Source organism: Macaca fascicularis, chromosome 8 (assembly GCF_037993035.2).
Source record: "Macaca fascicularis isolate 582-1 chromosome 8, T2T-MFA8v1.1".
NCBI lineage: Eukaryota > Metazoa > Chordata > Mammalia > Primates > Cercopithecidae > Macaca > Macaca fascicularis.
This window is the reverse complement of record NC_088382.1, coordinates 109823914-109842323: the sequence shown is the minus strand read 5'-3', so window position 1 is coordinate 109842323 and position 18410 is coordinate 109823914. Positions and strand designations below refer to the sequence as shown.

General features: G+C 40.8%; 1 protein-coding gene and 1 long non-coding RNA gene across 7 annotated transcripts in view; one reads left to right on the top strand and one right to left on the bottom strand.

Moving 5' to 3' along the window:
• SPAG1 (sperm associated antigen 1) overlaps positions 1-18410 on the bottom strand; it is a 78283-nt gene that overhangs the window by 19181 nt on the left and 40692 nt on the right. For 3 of the 6 annotated variants that reach the window (XM_045398559.3, XM_073999218.1, XM_073999219.1), the window contains exons 11-13: positions 8456-8812; positions 7966-8065; positions 1698-1850 (exon numbers count right to left, since the gene is read on the bottom strand). In XM_045398559.3, the coding sequence (XP_045254494.2) occupies positions 1698-1850; positions 7966-8065; positions 8456-8812 (610 nt within the window). Of the gene's footprint in view, positions 1-1202; positions 1851-7965; positions 8066-8191; positions 8327-8455; positions 8813-18410 lie in introns of those variants that run through there. The other 3 variants (XR_012416562.1, XM_073999220.1, XM_073999221.1) reach the window with 3 other exon arrangements.
• LOC102141369 (uncharacterized) overlaps positions 1-18410 on the top strand; it is a 41538-nt gene that overhangs the window by 7574 nt on the left and 15554 nt on the right. The window contains exon 2 of the long non-coding RNA XR_006700477.3: positions 63-159. This is a non-coding gene — a long non-coding RNA (uncharacterized lncRNA). The remainder of the gene's footprint in view (positions 1-62; positions 160-18410) is intronic.

Below are 18410 nucleotides of genomic sequence, written 5' to 3'. Positions count from 1 at the left end.
GCCAGAGGTTCAGTGTCATCTCACCCCATCACAGATAATGGATGTATGTCCCTTTCTTCTAGGCAGGCTGGGATCAGACAGGTTCCCTGTGACTACCAAGAGAGCGGTTGTCAGCTCTGCCTATGTATCTTTCCAGCAGGGCTGGGACCACATGGGAAGGTAAGGTCTGATTTTAAAACTTACCTTGAATTACCATTCTCATTTTCGACAATTTTGTTTAAGGTCTCTTCACGTTCTCTCGGCATCCTTCAAAGCCCCCTCAAGTGCTCTCTCCACAAGTTCCGCCCATACAGACACAGGTGGCGTGGTCGCTCTGTGATCCCTTCCCCCAGCCTGGGGATGAACTGCTGTACACTGTTTCTACCCAGCTATATTCTAGTGTGCTTAAAGACGGACATCATGTCGTTTTTTCCCCTTTTTTCTTTTTTGAGGGGAGCAGGCCGTGGTCCAGGACAGGGTACAGTGTAACATATAAATATTTCAGAAGTTATACTTTAAGCAAATGGGATCAGAAAATATCATACATAACTAGAAATGTTTTTCCCCTTTTTTCTTTTTTGAGGGGAGCAGGCCATGGTCCAGCACAGGGTACAGTGTAACATATAAATATTTCAGAAGTTATACTTTAAGCAAATGGGATCAGAAAATATCATGCATAACTAGAAATGTTATCCAACTAGTAATTTTTCAAATTTCACCGGAAAGCAATTGATGAAGTCTGGAAGTTTTCACCTTCCCATTCTCATGCTGGGAGTAAATAGGTCATAATATAAATTAAATCCAAATTATTTGCTATTTCACCATTATAAATTACTACTCATCCTAGATAAGTGTCTATTTACAAGGGCATATGACAGAAATATCTGGCGGGCTCATGAAGATTGCTGTTTTCCTCAGGAGAAACAACAGATATGTTTCCACTGTCAGATATGGTGCCAGTGAACACCTGCAAATCCTGTGGGAGGAGAGGATTCAACACAGCAGTTTTCACCACATTTTTGGATCTTATTCTACAGCTAGTACTGATTGATTTACTTATTTAATTTTAATTTTTTTTTTTAGATGGAATCTTGCTCTGTTGTCCAGGCTGGAGTGCAGTGGTGTGATCTCAGCTTACTGCAGTCTCCACAGCCTGGGTTCAAGCAATTCTCCTACCTCCTGAGTAGCTGGGATTACAGGCGCCTGCCACCACACCCAGCTAATTTTTGTATTTGTAGTTGAGATGAGGTTTCGCCATGTTGGCCAGGCTGGTCTCAAACTCCTGACCTCAAGTGATCTGCCTGCCTTGGCCTCCCAAAGTGCTAGGATTACAGGCATCAGCCACCGTACCCAGCTACTAGTACTGATTTTATGATAGCAATGTAAATACCTTCTTATCACCACATATATTTAAGCAGCACATATGAGTTATATCCTGTGTTACTAAGATCAAAAAATATATATATAGATTGAGCAGTAATAAATAGATCAGAAAACAAATACAAAGGCATTATAGAACAACTCAGAATGTATTAAGAGAGAGTCAGAAATTAAGTTAAGGAAGAGAACCATTTGATGTAATGGAGTAAAAGGCGGCAATCATTGAGGCGATAAAAGTAACTGAGAACACAGCTATACTTTGACATGTTCTTGAAGGAGGGGAAGGGAAAAACAGTACAAAACAACTAGATTTTAGGTAGCTGCCTCAGATTAATTACCTGTTAACACTGTCATTTGCAAGCTGGAGACCACAGTCTATCTGCAACACTGTTTTATAATCCACATAAGCTTTCCCATACTGCTCTAGGGTTTCATAGGCCATTGCCCGCCGCAGAAGAGGTTTCATTGAGAATGGATGAAGTTCCAGAGCCCTAAAGAAGACAAAAATATTATATACCATTTGTTTTGAAAAATGGTCTTTCGTATATACTTCAGTGAGTAGATACTGCGTACTAAACTCTCAGATATGTACTCATCCGAGACTTCGTCTGGGGAACCAGGCAACATGCCAGAAAGGCAAATCCAGAGTAAGAGAGCAATCACATTTGTGTTCCTTTCTTTTAAACCAATAGCAAAGCACTCTGCATTTACTCTCTCCCACTGAGGCGAGAGCTCCCTGGCAGCATGCCCTGGCATCCCCAGTCCCCTAACAGAGCAGCATGGCACAAGGCACAGAGCAGGGTTTCAACAGATTCTTGTCGTTGACAGATTAAGAAGAAAATTCTTATTTGCATCTATGTATTTAATAATAAAGTACAGAACCATAAAAGTTGCATCACATTTTGAAAATCGGCACTCTAAAACTTATTAGTTTATTATGATTCACTTGCTGCAAAAGGGCTTCAAAAACAGACCAGAAGGGAATCAAGGAACTAAACATACAGTGATTTCTTCTAAGTCATGAATTTTCATCTTGCATGTTTTATTCTTATGAAGTGTTTCCAATATCACTAAAGATGTATCTCATGGTTGTGTTTTTTGGTTTTGTTTGAAGTGTTTAAAGCTACTTCAGCATTTAATATACTTCATTATATTCTGAAGTAGAACAATAAAAAAACTGTACATATAATCCTCGATTTACAATATGGTTATGTCCCAATAATCCCATGGTAAACTGAAAATATGTTAAGTCAAAAGGCAGCACAGAGTCTTTGGTTAAAGAATCACCAATGCTTAAAGACTGAAACCTTGTGGTTGTGTATCCCTTTCACACCATGGTAAAGTTAAAAAATTGTAAATTGAACCACTGTAAGTTAAGGACCATCTGTATTTATGAATGAAAACTATAGTACTCTTGGTTTTAACAAAATCAGCAGAAGCTGCAAAGAAGTCCTCCATGCAGAGATCCTATGAAGAGCCTCCTTTCTATATAACCTACTAACTAGCATCTACACCAGACTGTCTACATTGAAGATTGTGGATTTATTCTTTCAGCTCATGCTATAAGCAGTTAACATATCAAGTAGTTAACTTTCCAGGAAAGCATGAGCAAGGGCTGCTTTCTTTAACTTGTTTTTTTTCCAACAGTCTTAGAAATCTGCTGTGTATTCCTGTCTATAATGATTCAGCAATGAGGAAACATTGACAGAGTATCTGCTATGTGCTAATCACTGTAGACTTCCCCATCTAATCTCACAACAAACCTGTCAGATAAATATTAATATGTTCATTATGTGGGTGAAGAAACAGAAACATGAGGAGTGATGTGCCCACAGGTCAGTTCTTTCTAAGGTGAGCTTCGTGAACGCAAGGGCATTGCCTGTCCTGAGCACCGCTATATTCCTAGTCCTAGATCAACACCTGGGTCATGAGAGGCACTTGGCAAACTTCTCTGTGAGCCCTCAAGAGCCTACACTCTGCCTAACGCAGTACACACAGAACCACTGCAAATGAAGGAACTCTGAGTCATCTGCCACTCAGACCACTCCCCACATCATACAGATACTCAGCTGCACTTGTGGGAGCCCTTCTAGCGTATCATTGAAGTTATTCTAGAAATGCTGTTAAACTTAATCTGCTTCACTTCTCTGAAAAAATAACCAATTTCACTCTGCCTAGGTGTTAGGATTGTGATTGATTTTAATGATCATCTTTGTGCTGTGCTAGTTTTTTCTTAAGTTTTCTATAATAGGTAACTGGTTTTTTTTAAACAGTAAATGTTATTTAAAATATAAAATTAAAATCAAGTAAACATATTTCAACACTAGACAATAGATCCGTGAATATTAGGATCTGTCACCTGTACCACTGCCTTAAATTTAGTTCAGTTTATTGTTTAGGTAATATTAACTCTATGAGCAGAGTCACAACCATGTGACTACCTTCACTTCACAGAAGACTTCCAATGACCAAGGTGCCATTTATCTATTCAAGATGGCCTTAAGCCAAGCTTGGGATCTAAAATTGATGAGATGATGTATTTAATTTTTAGCACTTTCTGCCCAGTAAATGCAAGATTTTTTTCTGTAACCGCAATCCTGCAAATGAATATGAACTTATTAATGGAAATTCCATTAAGGAAAAAAACCACCCATACATAAAAGTAAGCACAGAGAACTTTTGAAGCAGAGCTCACAAAAGAGGCTATCTATTCAAGGTAACACAGTTAAGACCCTAAAGAATCTTCTAATTTCAAGACTGTTAGAGTAGCAAAGATAAGAAAAAGCAGAGAACTGGCCAGGCATGGTGGCTCAAGCCTGTATGTAATCCCAGAACTTTGGGAGGCTGAGGCTGGTAGACCACTTGAGGCCAGGAGTTCAAGACCAGCCTGGCCAAGACCTGTTTCTACTAAAAAAAAAAAAAAAGTACAAAAATTAGCTGGGTGAGGTGGTGCACACATGTAATCCCAGCTACTTGGGAGGCTGAGGTACAAGAACCGCTTGAACCCAGGAGGTTCAGAGGCTGCAGTGAGCCAAGATCATGCCATCGCACTCCAACCTGGGTGATAGAGACTCTGTCTCCAAAAAAAAAAAAAAAAAAAAGAAAAAAGAAAGAAAAAGAGAAAGAAAGAAAAGAAAAGAAAAAAGAAAAAGCAGAGAATTACTAGGCAACATTCATTTGTATTTAGCCTGTTGAAATGTCCTCAATGGAAAGTCACCAAAAGACTTTTGGTGTGGTTTAGATAAACCAAAAACGTTCTGATAGATAAGAAAAGTGAAGTTTTTTCTTTCTCAGTGTTTGACTCCTGATACCACTTATCTGGTAATAAGAAGTTTTGGGCCAGGAGCAGTGGCTCATCCCTGTAATCCCAGCACTTTGGGAGGCCAAGCCAGGTGGATCACTTGAGGTCAGGAGTTCAAGACCAGCCTGGCCTGCAGCATGGTGAAACCCCTTCTCTACAAAAAATATGAAAAATTAGCCAGGCGTGGTGGCAAGTGCCTGTAATCCCAGCTACTCGGGAGGCTGAGGAAGGAGAATCACTTGAACCCGGGAGGCAGAGGTTGCAATGAGCCGAGGTTCACGCCACTGCACTACAGCCTGGGGGACAGAGCAAGACTCAGTCTCAAAAAAAAAAAAAAAAAACCTCATGGAACTCTCCAAAGAGCAAAAGATAATTAACTGAAAAACTAAAAAAACAAAACAAAACAAAAAAACACAAAAACTCCCTTTAACATGTATGCAATCTATTTGAATATAATCACTTGAGCTAAAAAGATGTTCACAAAAGCAGAGTGGCTTCTCTAGCCTTAAACAAGATTGAGAATCACTGCTTTAGTGTAAAATCACTCCCTGCTGGGCCTCATCTCCATTTCTCTTACACTGGGATTGGTAGGCCAGCTATCAAAGAAAACATCTGAGTAGATCGGTCTCTACAGAGGTCAGCACCAACAGCAAGGCCAGGTTCCTTGCCTAGAAAACAGCTCTTAAGTTAGTTAGCACAACCTACCTAAACCAACGTCCACTTCCCTCTCAGGCAAGCCATCTCCTGTCCTCCCCTAGGACAAGCCCCCACTCTAGCTTCCCTGGACACTATGGCTGGAGTCGCATCCTTGACTTCCTCCTGTGTCTACACTGAAACGCAGCCAATTTTAGCCAGTAAATGTTCATCGCTTTAGAGGATCTCAGGTAAGGACAACACAAATCCACTCTTCTGCAGCAGCTCTAATGTTAGGAGTCTCAAGTTTTAACTAAAATGTCCTGACCTCCCTCACTGTGGAAAGGCCTAAAACAAGTCTGAAGGGTTATGTATTAGAAACAGACACTTGAGCTGAAAGGATGTTGGCTGCAAATCACCAGGGGCTTGGTATCCAACAAATTCACATGGTCTGGTCTGTTAAGAGCACTGGTAAAAGCCCTTAACAACTGGCTCTCTGGGTAAAGAAAAAAGGAGGGGTGGGAAGCCCAGATTTGTGGCATTTGCTCATTTCATGGTATTAAATGGTATCCCACCATGGCAGATTTCAAAATATCAACTTGACATCAACCAGCTCACAAAATCCTGAAAAATGTGATAATTAGCGAGTATGAGCCAACACAACTGAGGATGCGGTCTGATGTCAGGTCAAAGAGAATATAAGTATTATTCACTTCAAATTTAGATATGTAAAACTGGCAAAAAAATCCAAGTGCCTCCAGGCCTTCTTTTTAAACTTAGGCACAGATACTAGCAAGCTTTACTCGTATCAATAAACTGATACAGTCAATGAAAACAATACTAAATTACTGACCTTGTAAACAGTGTCCACATAATTTACTGTTCAAACTAGAGGTTCTGAGAGTATTATATGAGACAACATGGGTAAGCCAGAGCTGTGTTAGTCAAACTAGGACATGACTTCTTCTTTTGGGCTTCTTATTACTTAATGGTGGAAAACAATGTTTTATTATGTAGATATTTACCATCCAGGCAGGTAACTTATTGAGTACCATGGGTGACTAATATGCTTCGAGGGGTACAAAGCTGTGTAAGACATGGTTCCTCAGAGGCTACCAGAGGCTGGGAAGGGTAGGGGGAAGTGGGGGACAGGCAGAGATTTGTTAAAGGATACAAAATTACAGCTAGATAGGAGGTACAAGTTCTAGTATTCTATAGCACTGTAGGATGACTATAGTTAACAACGATACATAGTTTCATATATATGTATACATGTATATATACACATATATATGTGTATATATACATGTATACATATATACACATATACATATACTTCATATATATGGATATATATGGATAACTTCATATATATATGGAGAAGTTATCAGGCTTCTCCAGTAGTCTAGGAGTGATATGAAAAGAGCACGAATTAGGGCGGTAGCAGTGGAAATGAGAAATGAAAAAAGTTTGCACAATCTTCTATAACTCTCTTCATATATATACACACACATATATACATATATACATAAATATACATATATACACATGTATGTGTATATACATATATACATATATATACATATGTGTATATATAAATATGTGTGTGTGTATATATGTAAAGTTTACAGTAGAGTCTCTTGTCTGTTGCCCAGGCTGGAGTGCAGTCGTGGGATCTCGGCTCACTGCAACAACGTCTGCCTCCCAGGTTCAAGCGATTCTCCTGCTTCAGCCTCCCGAATAGCTGGGACTACAAGGGTGTGCCACCACACCCAGCTAATTTTTGTATTTTTAGTAGAGACCAGGTTTCATCATGTTGGCTAGGACGGTCTCAAACTGACCTGAAGCAATCTGCCCACCTCGGCCTTCCAGAATGCCGGGATTATAGGCATGAGCCACTGCGCCTGGCCACATCATATATATTGAAGCATCACTCGGTACCCCATAAATATGTACAGTGATTAGTTGTCTATTAAAAAAAGAAAAGACATGGTTCCTAACCTCAATGTGTTTAAACCCCCTTCAGTGGATAACAGGACTTAGAGGTGTGACCAAGTGTCAGTGTAGATGTTATAGGCCTGCAGATGACCAGGAAGTCTGGGGCACCCAAGAAGGTAGAGAGAAGGGGTAGCTGAGCAAGAACTTCAGAAGCTAAGATATGCAAAGGGCATTACCACCATTAGGGGCAACCTGGGCAAGGGCTCAGAGAACAGGGTGGGCGAGAGTAAGCAAGTGGTCCAGTAGACCAAATGGAAGCAGAAACTTGCTTGGAGGCAGTGTGGTGACAGAGAAGTTTACAGTTATTTCGAAGCCAATACTGAGCCATTAAAGGCCTGTTGGAAACAATCTGAACAAAATAATGTTTCAGGAGAGTTATTCTGATGCCGCAGTGGATTGGAATTAGTTATCAGGCTTCTCCAGTAGTCTAGGAGTGATATGAAAAGAGCACGAATTAGGCAGTAGCAGTGGAAATGAAAAAAGTTTGCACAGTCTTCTATGACTCTCTTCATATACATGAGATAATTTCTGATTTTTATGCATCAATCAATTAACATACCATAAAGCTCTTAAGAAATTAGATCCTTAGGCAGAAAATTTAGGATCTTGGATATTGCATTCACCACAATGAAATTATAACAATCTCTTGACAAACCTGAAAACGTGCAGTTTACCTGTTACAATCTTGAATGCAGCCACTGCAGTTTCCTTCTTTTAGGTAACATGCTGCTCTATTTGAATATAAGATACTTAGATCATCTGCAATTTCACTTCCTAAAAATCACATTTAATTAAATACAGTTAAAATCCATTAGCAAGATCACAGTTCACCAGAATTACAAGACAGCCGAGGTCTCCGGTGGGGTGGCACTGCAGTCCTACAGACTGATCATGCAGAACTCGGCGGAGCTGCTACTCGCAATAGCCACCAAGGGAAAGCCCGGCGGGGACGGAGGCAAATGTGCCTGGCCGGGAACATGCCCGCATTCCAAGGTGCTGCTCACTGAGGTCAGGTGGCACGGCGCTCTTAGTCACCTGGGAGGAATGCAGCGATGCCGGCGCCTGTCATTCAGGAGGCGGCAGCGCCTCTCCCACGGGGCCCCTGGGGGTCGGGTGAACCGCAGAGCAAGGGGCCCGGGAAGCGGCGGGGCGCGGCGCACCTACCTGCCGGCTCCAGAAGCGCGATTGCCGCCGAGTACTTGCTGGCCGCCTCGGCAAACTGCCCGCTTCGGAACAGCTCGTTGCCCTGGCTCTTCAGGCCGGCGGGGCTAAGTGGGGCAGCGGGGGTCTCCGCGCCCGGTCCGCCGCCCGGATGCCCGGTGGCGCCGCCGCCCGCCGCCGCCGCCGCAGAGGCCCGCCGCGGGCTCCGCTTGTCCGCGCCCGCCTCCGGGGTCTGGCCCCGCCGCGGCGCGCCCCTTGCCGGCCGCTTGCCACCCTCGGCTTTGCCAGTCAGCTTCTTCTGGATGTTGCCCATGGCACACGGCTGGGCGGCGCGCGCGGCTCCCGCCGGCTCCGCGGGCTCTGTGGGGAAGTGGATGCGGGAAGTGAGGGTTTGCATCACTGGGAAAGCTGCCGGGGAGGCCGCGGGGGCGCCCGGCGCGGAGGGCGGGCTCTGGGGAAGCCGGGTCGGGCTCCGCCCCTGCGGGCGGAGCTGGTGCTGGACGACCTCTGCCGCCCGTCGGCCCAGTCCGCGCCCTCGGGGCCTCTGCGGCTTCCTGAGGACTCGGCTCCCGAGCTCCGGCCAGAAACCTACCCTGCCTGTAACTGTTTAAGCGCTGAAGGGCCTGTGGCTGAAAACCGGCACCTCAGAGCCATCCCCTTCATCAAGCCCACCTGTCCAGTTAGAGCTTACAAAATACGTACTTTTTTGAATGGAGTTGCAAAAACTTGAATACAATTATAGTATCCAACACGGAGGCACCTTTCCTTATTTTAAAATATTAGGAGAAAAAGATTTGAAAGAAAAATAAAGCGTTAGTGATTTTTAAGTCATTTTAAAAGTGAATTTAGCAAAAAAACTCACAAATTAGGCACCTAGTTTTTAAGCTTAAAGGGAGCCTTAAAAACAGTAAATTTTCCATCCCATTGCCTTATTCAAACTAAAAATTTATTTGATTTTGATTAGGAGTTAGGGTATTAATAGCTTTAATAGTTGTTGAATCTATTTTTAAATATGAAAAGGATGTATAAATATTTGATTTATGGTGTCTTATCAATATTTAAAACAAAGCAATTAATCATTTCAAAACACTGTTAAAACGTACTTAAATATGGAGATTTCCAAGCTTTCTCTAACTAATTCTTATCTGATTCTTAATGGATATATTTTCCATTCTCTTTCATGAATGGTAAAGCCAAGATTTTAAGCATAGAGACAGAAGGAACAGAAAAGCACAATTATTTAAGTGAAAATCAGTAGGTGATCACCTTAAGACAAGCATCAAGTATAAAAACACATTAATAAATACTGTTTCCTATATAGCAGAATAACATTCAATTTGGATCACCAGCCAAAGGGATCTTAATTAAAACAATAAAAAATATTTTGCTATAAAGATGAATCTGCAGATTAAACCCAGCAGGGTTATTAGAGTAAGGCTCCAGTTTTCATGTGGTTTCTGTCAGTCAGGTTCTCCACCAGAAACTGGGTGAAAGCACAAAAGTCAGGGTTGGCAGAAACAATGGTCAGCTTGGTATTACTTTCACCCCTTTGTACAGTATCCCCTCAGGTCTGACCAATACTATCACGGCAGTTCATTTAGAACTAATATGGGTCACATTAATCCTAATACCAAGTATTATCATTCCCACTTTACAAATGAGGCAACAGAGAAACAAGGAAGAAGCTAAGGAATGCGCTCTAGTACACAGAGCTAGAAGCCAGCATAACTCGGATTTGTTTTTATTTTTATTATTTTTATGTATTTATTTTGACACAGGGTCTTGCTCTGCTGCCCAGGGTGGAGTGCAATGGGGCCATCATAGCTCACTGCAGCCTCGACCTCTGTGGCAGGCAATCCTCCCCTTAGCTTCCAGAGTAGCTGGGACGACAGGCGAGAGCCAGCCACGATGCCTGGCTAATTTTTAAAATTTTTTATACAGATGAGGTCTTGCTGTGTTGTCCAGGATGGTCTCAAAGTCCTGGTCTCAAACAATCCTCTCTCCTTGGCCTCCCAAAGTGCTGGGATTGCAGGCATAAGCCACTGTGCCCAGCCATAACCCAGATTTGAACTGAATGCAAAGCATTCTTTCCTTAAGACTGAAATGGCCCTAAACAACTCTGATAGTCTCTGGACAGGTAAAGAGAGGCCCAAACATGAAAGACTTGTGAGTTCTGTTGGGTGTTGGGATACCCATGGGACAATGTAGTGGAGCTGTTCAGGGGGTGGCTCCACATGTAGATCAGAGAAGTGGCCTTATCCAGACACAGTGACTTGGGAGTCACTAATATATAAAAGTTTGGGGCCGGGCACGGTGGCTCATGCCTGTAATCCCAGCACTTTAGGAAGCTGAGGCAAGCAGATCATGAGGTCAGCAGTTCGAGACCACCCTGGCCAACATGGTGAAACCCTGTTTCTACTAAAAATACAAAAATTAGCTGGGCATGGTATTGGATGCCTGTAATCCCAGCTACTCAAGAGGCTGAGGCAGGAGAATCGTTTGGACCCAGGAGGTGGAGGTTGCAGTGAGCCAAGATTACACCATTGCACTCCACCCTGGGCGACAAGGCAAAACTCCATCTCAAAAAAAAAAAAAAGTTTGGGTGTGGAACTGGCAAGGTGGCTTACTCCTGTAATCCCAGCATTCTGGCAGGCTGAGGCAGAAGGACTGCTTGAGGCCACTAGTTTGAAGCAAACCTGGGCAACATAGCAAGACTCCATCTCTACAAAAAATAAAAATAAAAGTTTGGATGTAGATGGGATCACTCAAAGGCTCACAAGGATCCCTGAGATATACTAACACTTAAAAGGATGAACAGAGGAAAAATCTACAGTGTAGGCACAGAAATGCCTAGAAATGAAAGAAAAAAAAACAGGAGCGCATACTGCCTCAGAAACACCAAGAATAGTTTGGGAAGAAAGGAGTCAACAATAACAACTATCAAAGGAATGAATGGCCAACAGTGTAGCCTCAAGTAGGGTAGTGTGAGTGGTTGATAGACCAAAAATCCTCAGCAAAATACTAGCAAACAGATTCAACAGCATACTGAATGGATTATACCCCATGGCCAAGTGGGATTTATCCCAGGAATACAAAGATAGTTCAGCATTAGAAAATCAATCAATGCCAACACACCTCATTAACAGAAAAAGTAAAGAATTGCATACATGATCCCATAATTGATGCTGAAAAGGCATGACAAAATCCAACATGCTTTCATGATTTAAAAAAAAAAAAAAAAAAAACTCAGAAAACTAGGAATAGAAGTGAAATTCCTCAACATAATAAGGCATATTTATGAAAAACCCAGAGCCAACATCACATTCAAAGATAAAAGTAATGAAAGCTTTCCCCTAAACATCATCAACAAGACAAGGATGCCCATTTTCACCACGGCTATTCAACACTGCACTAAAAGTTGTAGACTGATCAATTAGGCACTAAAATGAAATAAAAGGCATCCAAATTGGAAAGAAAATAAAACTATCGGCCGGGCGCGGTGGCTCAAGCCTGTAATCCCAGCACTTTGGGAGGCCGAGACGGGCGGATCACGAGGTCAGGAGATCGAGACCATCCTGGCTAACACAGTGAAACCCTGTCTCTACTAAAAAATACAAAAAACTAGCCGGGCGAGGTGGCGGGCGCCTGTAGTCCCAGCTACTCAGGAGGCTGAGGCAGGAGAATGGCGTAAATCCGGGAGGCGGAGCTTGCAGTGAGCGGAGATCCGGCCACTGCACTCCGGCCTGGGCGACAGAGCGAGACTCTGCCTCAAAAAAAAAAAAAAGAAAAGAAAAGAAAAGAAAACTATCTCTATTCATAATTATATGATCCTATTTATATTTAAAAAAAGAATCCACCCCTCTTCACCACCCCCACCAAAAAAAAAAAACCTAGAGCAATAAACAAATTCAGCTAAGTTGTAGGGTATAAGTTGTAGGGTATAAGATCAACAAGCCAAAATCAGTGTTTCTATACACTAGCAGTCAACAGAGCAAAAAGGAAATCAAGGAAACCATTATATTTATAATAGCATCCAAAAGAATAAAATATCTAGGAATAAATTTAACCAAGGAGATAAAAGTATTACTTTAAGAAATTTTTTAAAAGACTTGAATAAATGGAAATATATCCTGTAATCATGGATAGGAAGACTTATTGTTATTAAGGTTAAAATGTCAATACTACTCAAAGCAATCTACAGATGCAACACAATCCTATCAAAACTTTTTGCAGAAATGGAAAAGACAATTCTTAAATTCATACAAAATTGAAAGGAATTCAGAATAGCCAAAAAGATCCTGAAAAAATAAAATCAAAGGGCTGTCTTTTCTCTCTCTTTTTTTTTAGACAGGGTCTCACTTTAATGATATATTAGTCAGGGTTCTCTCTAGAGGGACAGAATTAATAGGATATATATATGTAAAGAGGAGTTTATTCAGTATTAACTTACACAATCACAAGGTCCCACAATAGGCTGTCTGCAAGCTTGGGGAGCGTGGAGAGCCAGACCAAGTCTCAAAACAGAAGAACTCAGAGTGTGATGTGATGTTCGAGGGCAGGAAGCACCCAGCACGGGAGAAAGATGTAGGCTGGGAGGCCAGTCTCTCCTTTTCATGTTTTTCTGCCTGCTTTATATTCACTGGCAGCTGATTAGATTGTGCCCACCAGATTAAGGGTGGATCTGCCTTCCCCAGCCCACTGACTTAAATGTTAATCTCTTTTGGCAACACCCTCAGACACACCCAGGATCAATACTTTGTATCCTTCAATTCAATCAAGTTGACAGTATTAACCATAACAACCACCCCTTGTCAACCTGAACCCATATACATTTCCCAAGATTATACATAATCTTCAAATAAAGACAATAATAAGGTCATAATTATACCTAACATAATACAACTGTCCTTTGTACAACCAGAAATGCACCAATCCCCAACCCAAATACTATAACATAAAGTGAATAATACTTAAATGCTGATATGAAGTCAATCTTATGTCACATGATAAAGGAAAAAGGAAATAAAATGAAGACATTTTCTTAGTACAAATGTATACCTGCACAAACATGTTTTTAACAAAAGGAGAGAATACTCATGACAATTACAGTCCCCGTTTCTGCAGCTGGTCACGTGGGCACAGCTGGTATTGACTACCTTCTTCTACTACCCATTCTCTATTCCCTTTGCCTTCAGTAAGCACCTCAGCAGGTCTTGGTTTTTTTTCTGATGGAGTGCCCCAAACCTTCATTCCTGAAGGGTCTGGGACATTTGTAGTCCTGGCTGGATTGGGTTGTTGCAGTTTCCCACTGACCTTAATCAGAGGACATAGTAATACTAAGAGACGCCCTCATGGATCTCCTGCATTCCATGCATACTCTTCCTTACCTCCACTGTGGAATAGACTGATTTCATTTTGAGAGTCCAGGTCAATCACCCCATTACATATCTGTAATCCCAGCACTTTTGGAGGCTGAGATGGGAGAATGTCTTGAGCCCAGGGGTTCAAGACCACCCTGAGCAACATAATGAGACCCCTGTCTCTACAAAAAATAAAAATGAAAAAATTAAGCAGGGATGGTGCCATGTGTCTGTAGTCCAGGCTACTCAGGATGAGGTAGGAGGATCACTTGAGCCCAGGAGTTAGAGGCTGCAGTGAGCTATGATTGTGCCACTCTGCACTTCAGTCTGGGCAACAGAGAGAGACCTTTTCTAAAAAAAGGAAGGAAGGAAGGAAGGAAGGAAGGAAGGAAGGAAGGAAGGAAGGAAGGAAGGAAGGAAGGAAGGAAGGAAGGGGAAAACACAGGAGTAAATATTTAAACCTTGGATTTGACAATGGATTCTTATATATGATATCAAAAGTACAAGCAACAAAAGAAAAAATACCTGAAAAAAATCTTTCTTAAGGGGAGCTCTGAAAAAAATTAGATAAATTGGACTTCATATAAAAATTAAAAACTTGTACATCAAAGGAAATTATCAAAAAACTTAAAAGATAGCCCACAGAATGGGAAAAGTATTTGCAAATCATATTTAATAAGGGTCTAGTATCTAGAATGTATAAAAAATGCTTACAACTCAACAATAAAAAGATAAATAACCCAATTAAAAATGGGCAAAGAGGCCAGGCGCGGTGGCTCACGTCTGTAATCCCAGCACTTTGGGAGGTCAAGGCAGGTAGATCACCTGAGATCAGGGGTTCGAGACCAGCCTGGCCAACATGGTGAAACTCCATCTCTACTAAAAATGCAAAAAATTAGCCGGGCGTGATGGTGGGAGCCTGTAATCCCAGCTACTCGGGAGGCTGCAGCAGGAGAATTGCTTGAATCTGGGAGGCGGAGGTTGCAGTGAGCCGAGATCATGCCATTGTACTACAGCCTGGGCAACAAGAGCGAAACTCCATCTCAAAAAAAAAAGCAAAGAACTTGAATAGACATTTCTCCAAAGAGGATATACAAATAGCCAATAGGGATTGAAGAGACAGTCAACATAATTAGTTCTTAGGAAAATGCAAATCAAAGCCATAAGGAGCTACCACTACATACCCATTAGGATGGCTTTTAAACAAAAAGGCAGACAATAACAAGTGCTGGCAAATATGTAAAGAAATTGGAACGCTTATTGCAGGTGGGAATGTAAAATGGGATAGCCACTTTGGAAAATAGTCTGCATTTCCTCAAAGTTAAACACAGTATATCACCCAGCAATTCCACTCCCAAATAATGCACAAGAAAATCTAAAACATCTGTTCAAACAAAAATCTGTACATGAGCGTTCACGACAGCATTATTCATAACAGCCAAAAAGTGGAAACGACCCAAAGGTCCAGCAACTGGTGAATAAAGAAAATCTGGTATTATCTACACAATGGAATATTATTTCTACAGAAAAAGGAATGAAGTACTAATGCAAGATGCAACACACATGAACCTTGAAAACATTATCTTAAGTGAAAGACAGATACAAAAGGCTATATACTATGATTCCATTGGTATGAAATACTCAGGATAAGCAAATCCATACAAATAAAAGTAGACTAGTGGTTGCCAGGGGCCCTGGGAAGGGTAAAATGGGCCGTAACTGCCAATAGGTATGAAATTTCTTTATAAAAATGTTCTGAAATTAGATCGTGGTGATAGTTGTACAACTTTGTGAATATTACTAAAATTCACTGAATTTGAAAAGGATGGATTTTACTACATATGAATTATATTAAAATATTTTTAATGCTTATTTTACCTCACTTTTGACAACAAAGGGTACTATTTTTTTTCTATCTCAGCCAATTTGATAGGAAAGAAAAAGAATCTATTTAATTTTCATTTTTATGAGTAATACAAAGTTTATTGATCGTTTCTATTTCTTCATTAGTGATTTGTCTGTTTGTATGCTTTGCCCAGTTTTGTACTAGCACGTCATCTTTTTCTTATTTTGTAGAAACTTTTCATATTATAAGGTTATCAACCCTTTGCCATCTTTCCTAGTTTGTCATTTGTCTTTTAGTTTTTTTACGGCACCTAACAATACATGTTTTTCATTTTCACTAATCAAAATTATTCACCTTTCTCTTTATGATTTTGTTGATGGTTTGAACTCCTGGAAATCTCCAACTTCCACCCTCCTGATCCTGCCGGTTCTAGGACGAGAGAAATACTGATCTATGTTTTATTCTTCTGTTTGTGAGTGACTGTTTAATTTTCTTAGCTTTCATTTTTAAGTAGGAATACCAAGAACACTGCAAGGGAGGGTAGATGCTCACTTTCCTCTGATTGCGTCTCTGTAAGGAGATAGATGGAATAAATACCAAACTCTTTGACAGCTACAGCTGTATGGTGATGGTCACTTCTTCCTTCTAAATGATCTCTACTAGTGAAGGCAAACAGATAGGGAGCTTCCAGGAAAAAGTCCATGAACTCAAATCCCCAGGTGTAATCATCCTGGCCAATAGGCAATTTGTTAATACTGGCCCTTAGAAGGAGAGGCAAAGAAAGCCTATCAATTGTCTTATCTCAGTACCTGACACAGAGCAGGTGCTCAGTAATTGTCAGTTGTTAAATTAAATCCATCAGTTATGTAATACCCCAGTCGGGATGAACTGGGCCTGGCCAACCTGAGTGGAGTTCATAAAGGGAGAGCATTACCAGCCAAGGTTACAAAACACAAATTGCTGCCTTTTTCCACGGTCATGGAACATACCCCATAACGACTGAGAATTCTTTCCTGGAATGTGATGAGATGGAGAACCACATGTAAAGATTCCAACCTGATAACTTTCCTCTGGGCTTTAACATGATTTTCCTAAAAGTGACTCAGGTTGCTTCTCTTGTGTCCAAGGCTCTAGCACCTCTTTTCACACTGTATCAAACAATGTAACTTGTCTGAATGTAACTAGTTCAATGTAACTAGAGGTGAATGTAAACTAGTTCAATTGATTTCATTTCATTTTAGGATGAAAAGATTATGTCTGAGTTTCTGGCTATTTATTCTACTTAATCTCAATTTACTTTTCTGATAAAAGGGAACTTACTGGTCTTAAAATTTATATTATATTATTTTTCTAAAAAAAAAAAAAAAGATGGGGTCTGGCTATGTTGCCCAGGCTGGGATTGAACTTCTGGCCTTAAGCAATCCTCAGCCTCCTGAGCTTCCTGGGACTATGAGTGCATGCCACTGTGCCTAGCTTAAAAATTATATTCTTTGTATCAGAAAGAAACTTACAGCATCCAATGCTCATAGTCGGAGGAGAAATTCTCACATAAATATTCCAGGCTTCTGTCTTGAGAAACTATCTTATAAAAAGAGGAGCAAGCTGAGTGTGGTGGCATGCCTATAGTCCCAGTTACTGTGGAGCCTGAGGTGGGAGAATCTTTGGCCCAGGAGCTCGAATCCAGCCTGGGTGATATGGCGAGACTCCATCTCAAAACGAAAAAAAGAAAAAGAGAGGCAAATGAACATAAAAACAAGCAGAAGGAAGAATATAATAAACAGTAAAAATCAATGAAATTGAAAAAAAGAATTTTAAAGCAGAGAAAAATCCATGAAACAAAAGCTGTTACCTTGAAAACATCAATATACATAGCTAAACCTCTAGCCAGTTTGACAAAGGAATAAAATACAAATTACTAATATCAAAAAGGGAGAGATCACTACAGACCTACCAGACATTAAAATACCAAGGGAGTACTATGAACAGCTCTTATGTAGATAAACTCAACGACTGGAATGAAATGGACCAATTCCTTGAAACTACCAAACTACCAGGATTCAGCTAAGAAAAAAACAGATAACCTGAATAGTTGCATATCTATGAAAAAAGTCAAGTTCTTCCTTCCATCCTTCCTTCCTTCTTTCTTCCTTTTTTTCTTTTTTTTTTCTTTTAAGAGATGGGATCTCATTATGTTGACCAGGCTGGTCTCAAACTTCTGGCCTCAAGCTCCTGCCTCAGCCTCCCAAAGTGGTGGGATTTCAGGCATGAGCCACCGGCATCCATTTAGAAATAAAATTCTTAATTCAGAATATTTCACAAAACAAACTTCAGTCCTGCATGGCTTCGCTGGCAAATTCTACCAAACATTTAAAACATATATATATCAATTCTATGCAATCTCTTGCACAAATAGAAGTAGAGGAAGCACATTCCAACTCATCTTATGAGGTTGGCATTGTCCTGATACCAAAACCAGGTTTTTAAAATGAAAAAGTAAAGAAAAAAGGAATAAAAACTATAGTTCAATATATCTCATATCGAATATATTAACAGACAACAGAAGAAAACTATATGACCAAATCAACTGATGCAAAAAAAAAAAAAAGCATTTAAAAAATCAACATCAATTCCAGATAAAAACTCCCAACCATCTAGAAACAGAAGGCCACTTCATTAAGTTGATACAGGGCATCTATCAAAACCCAACACTTATCATCAAACTTACTGGTAAGACTAAATGCTTGCCCTCTAA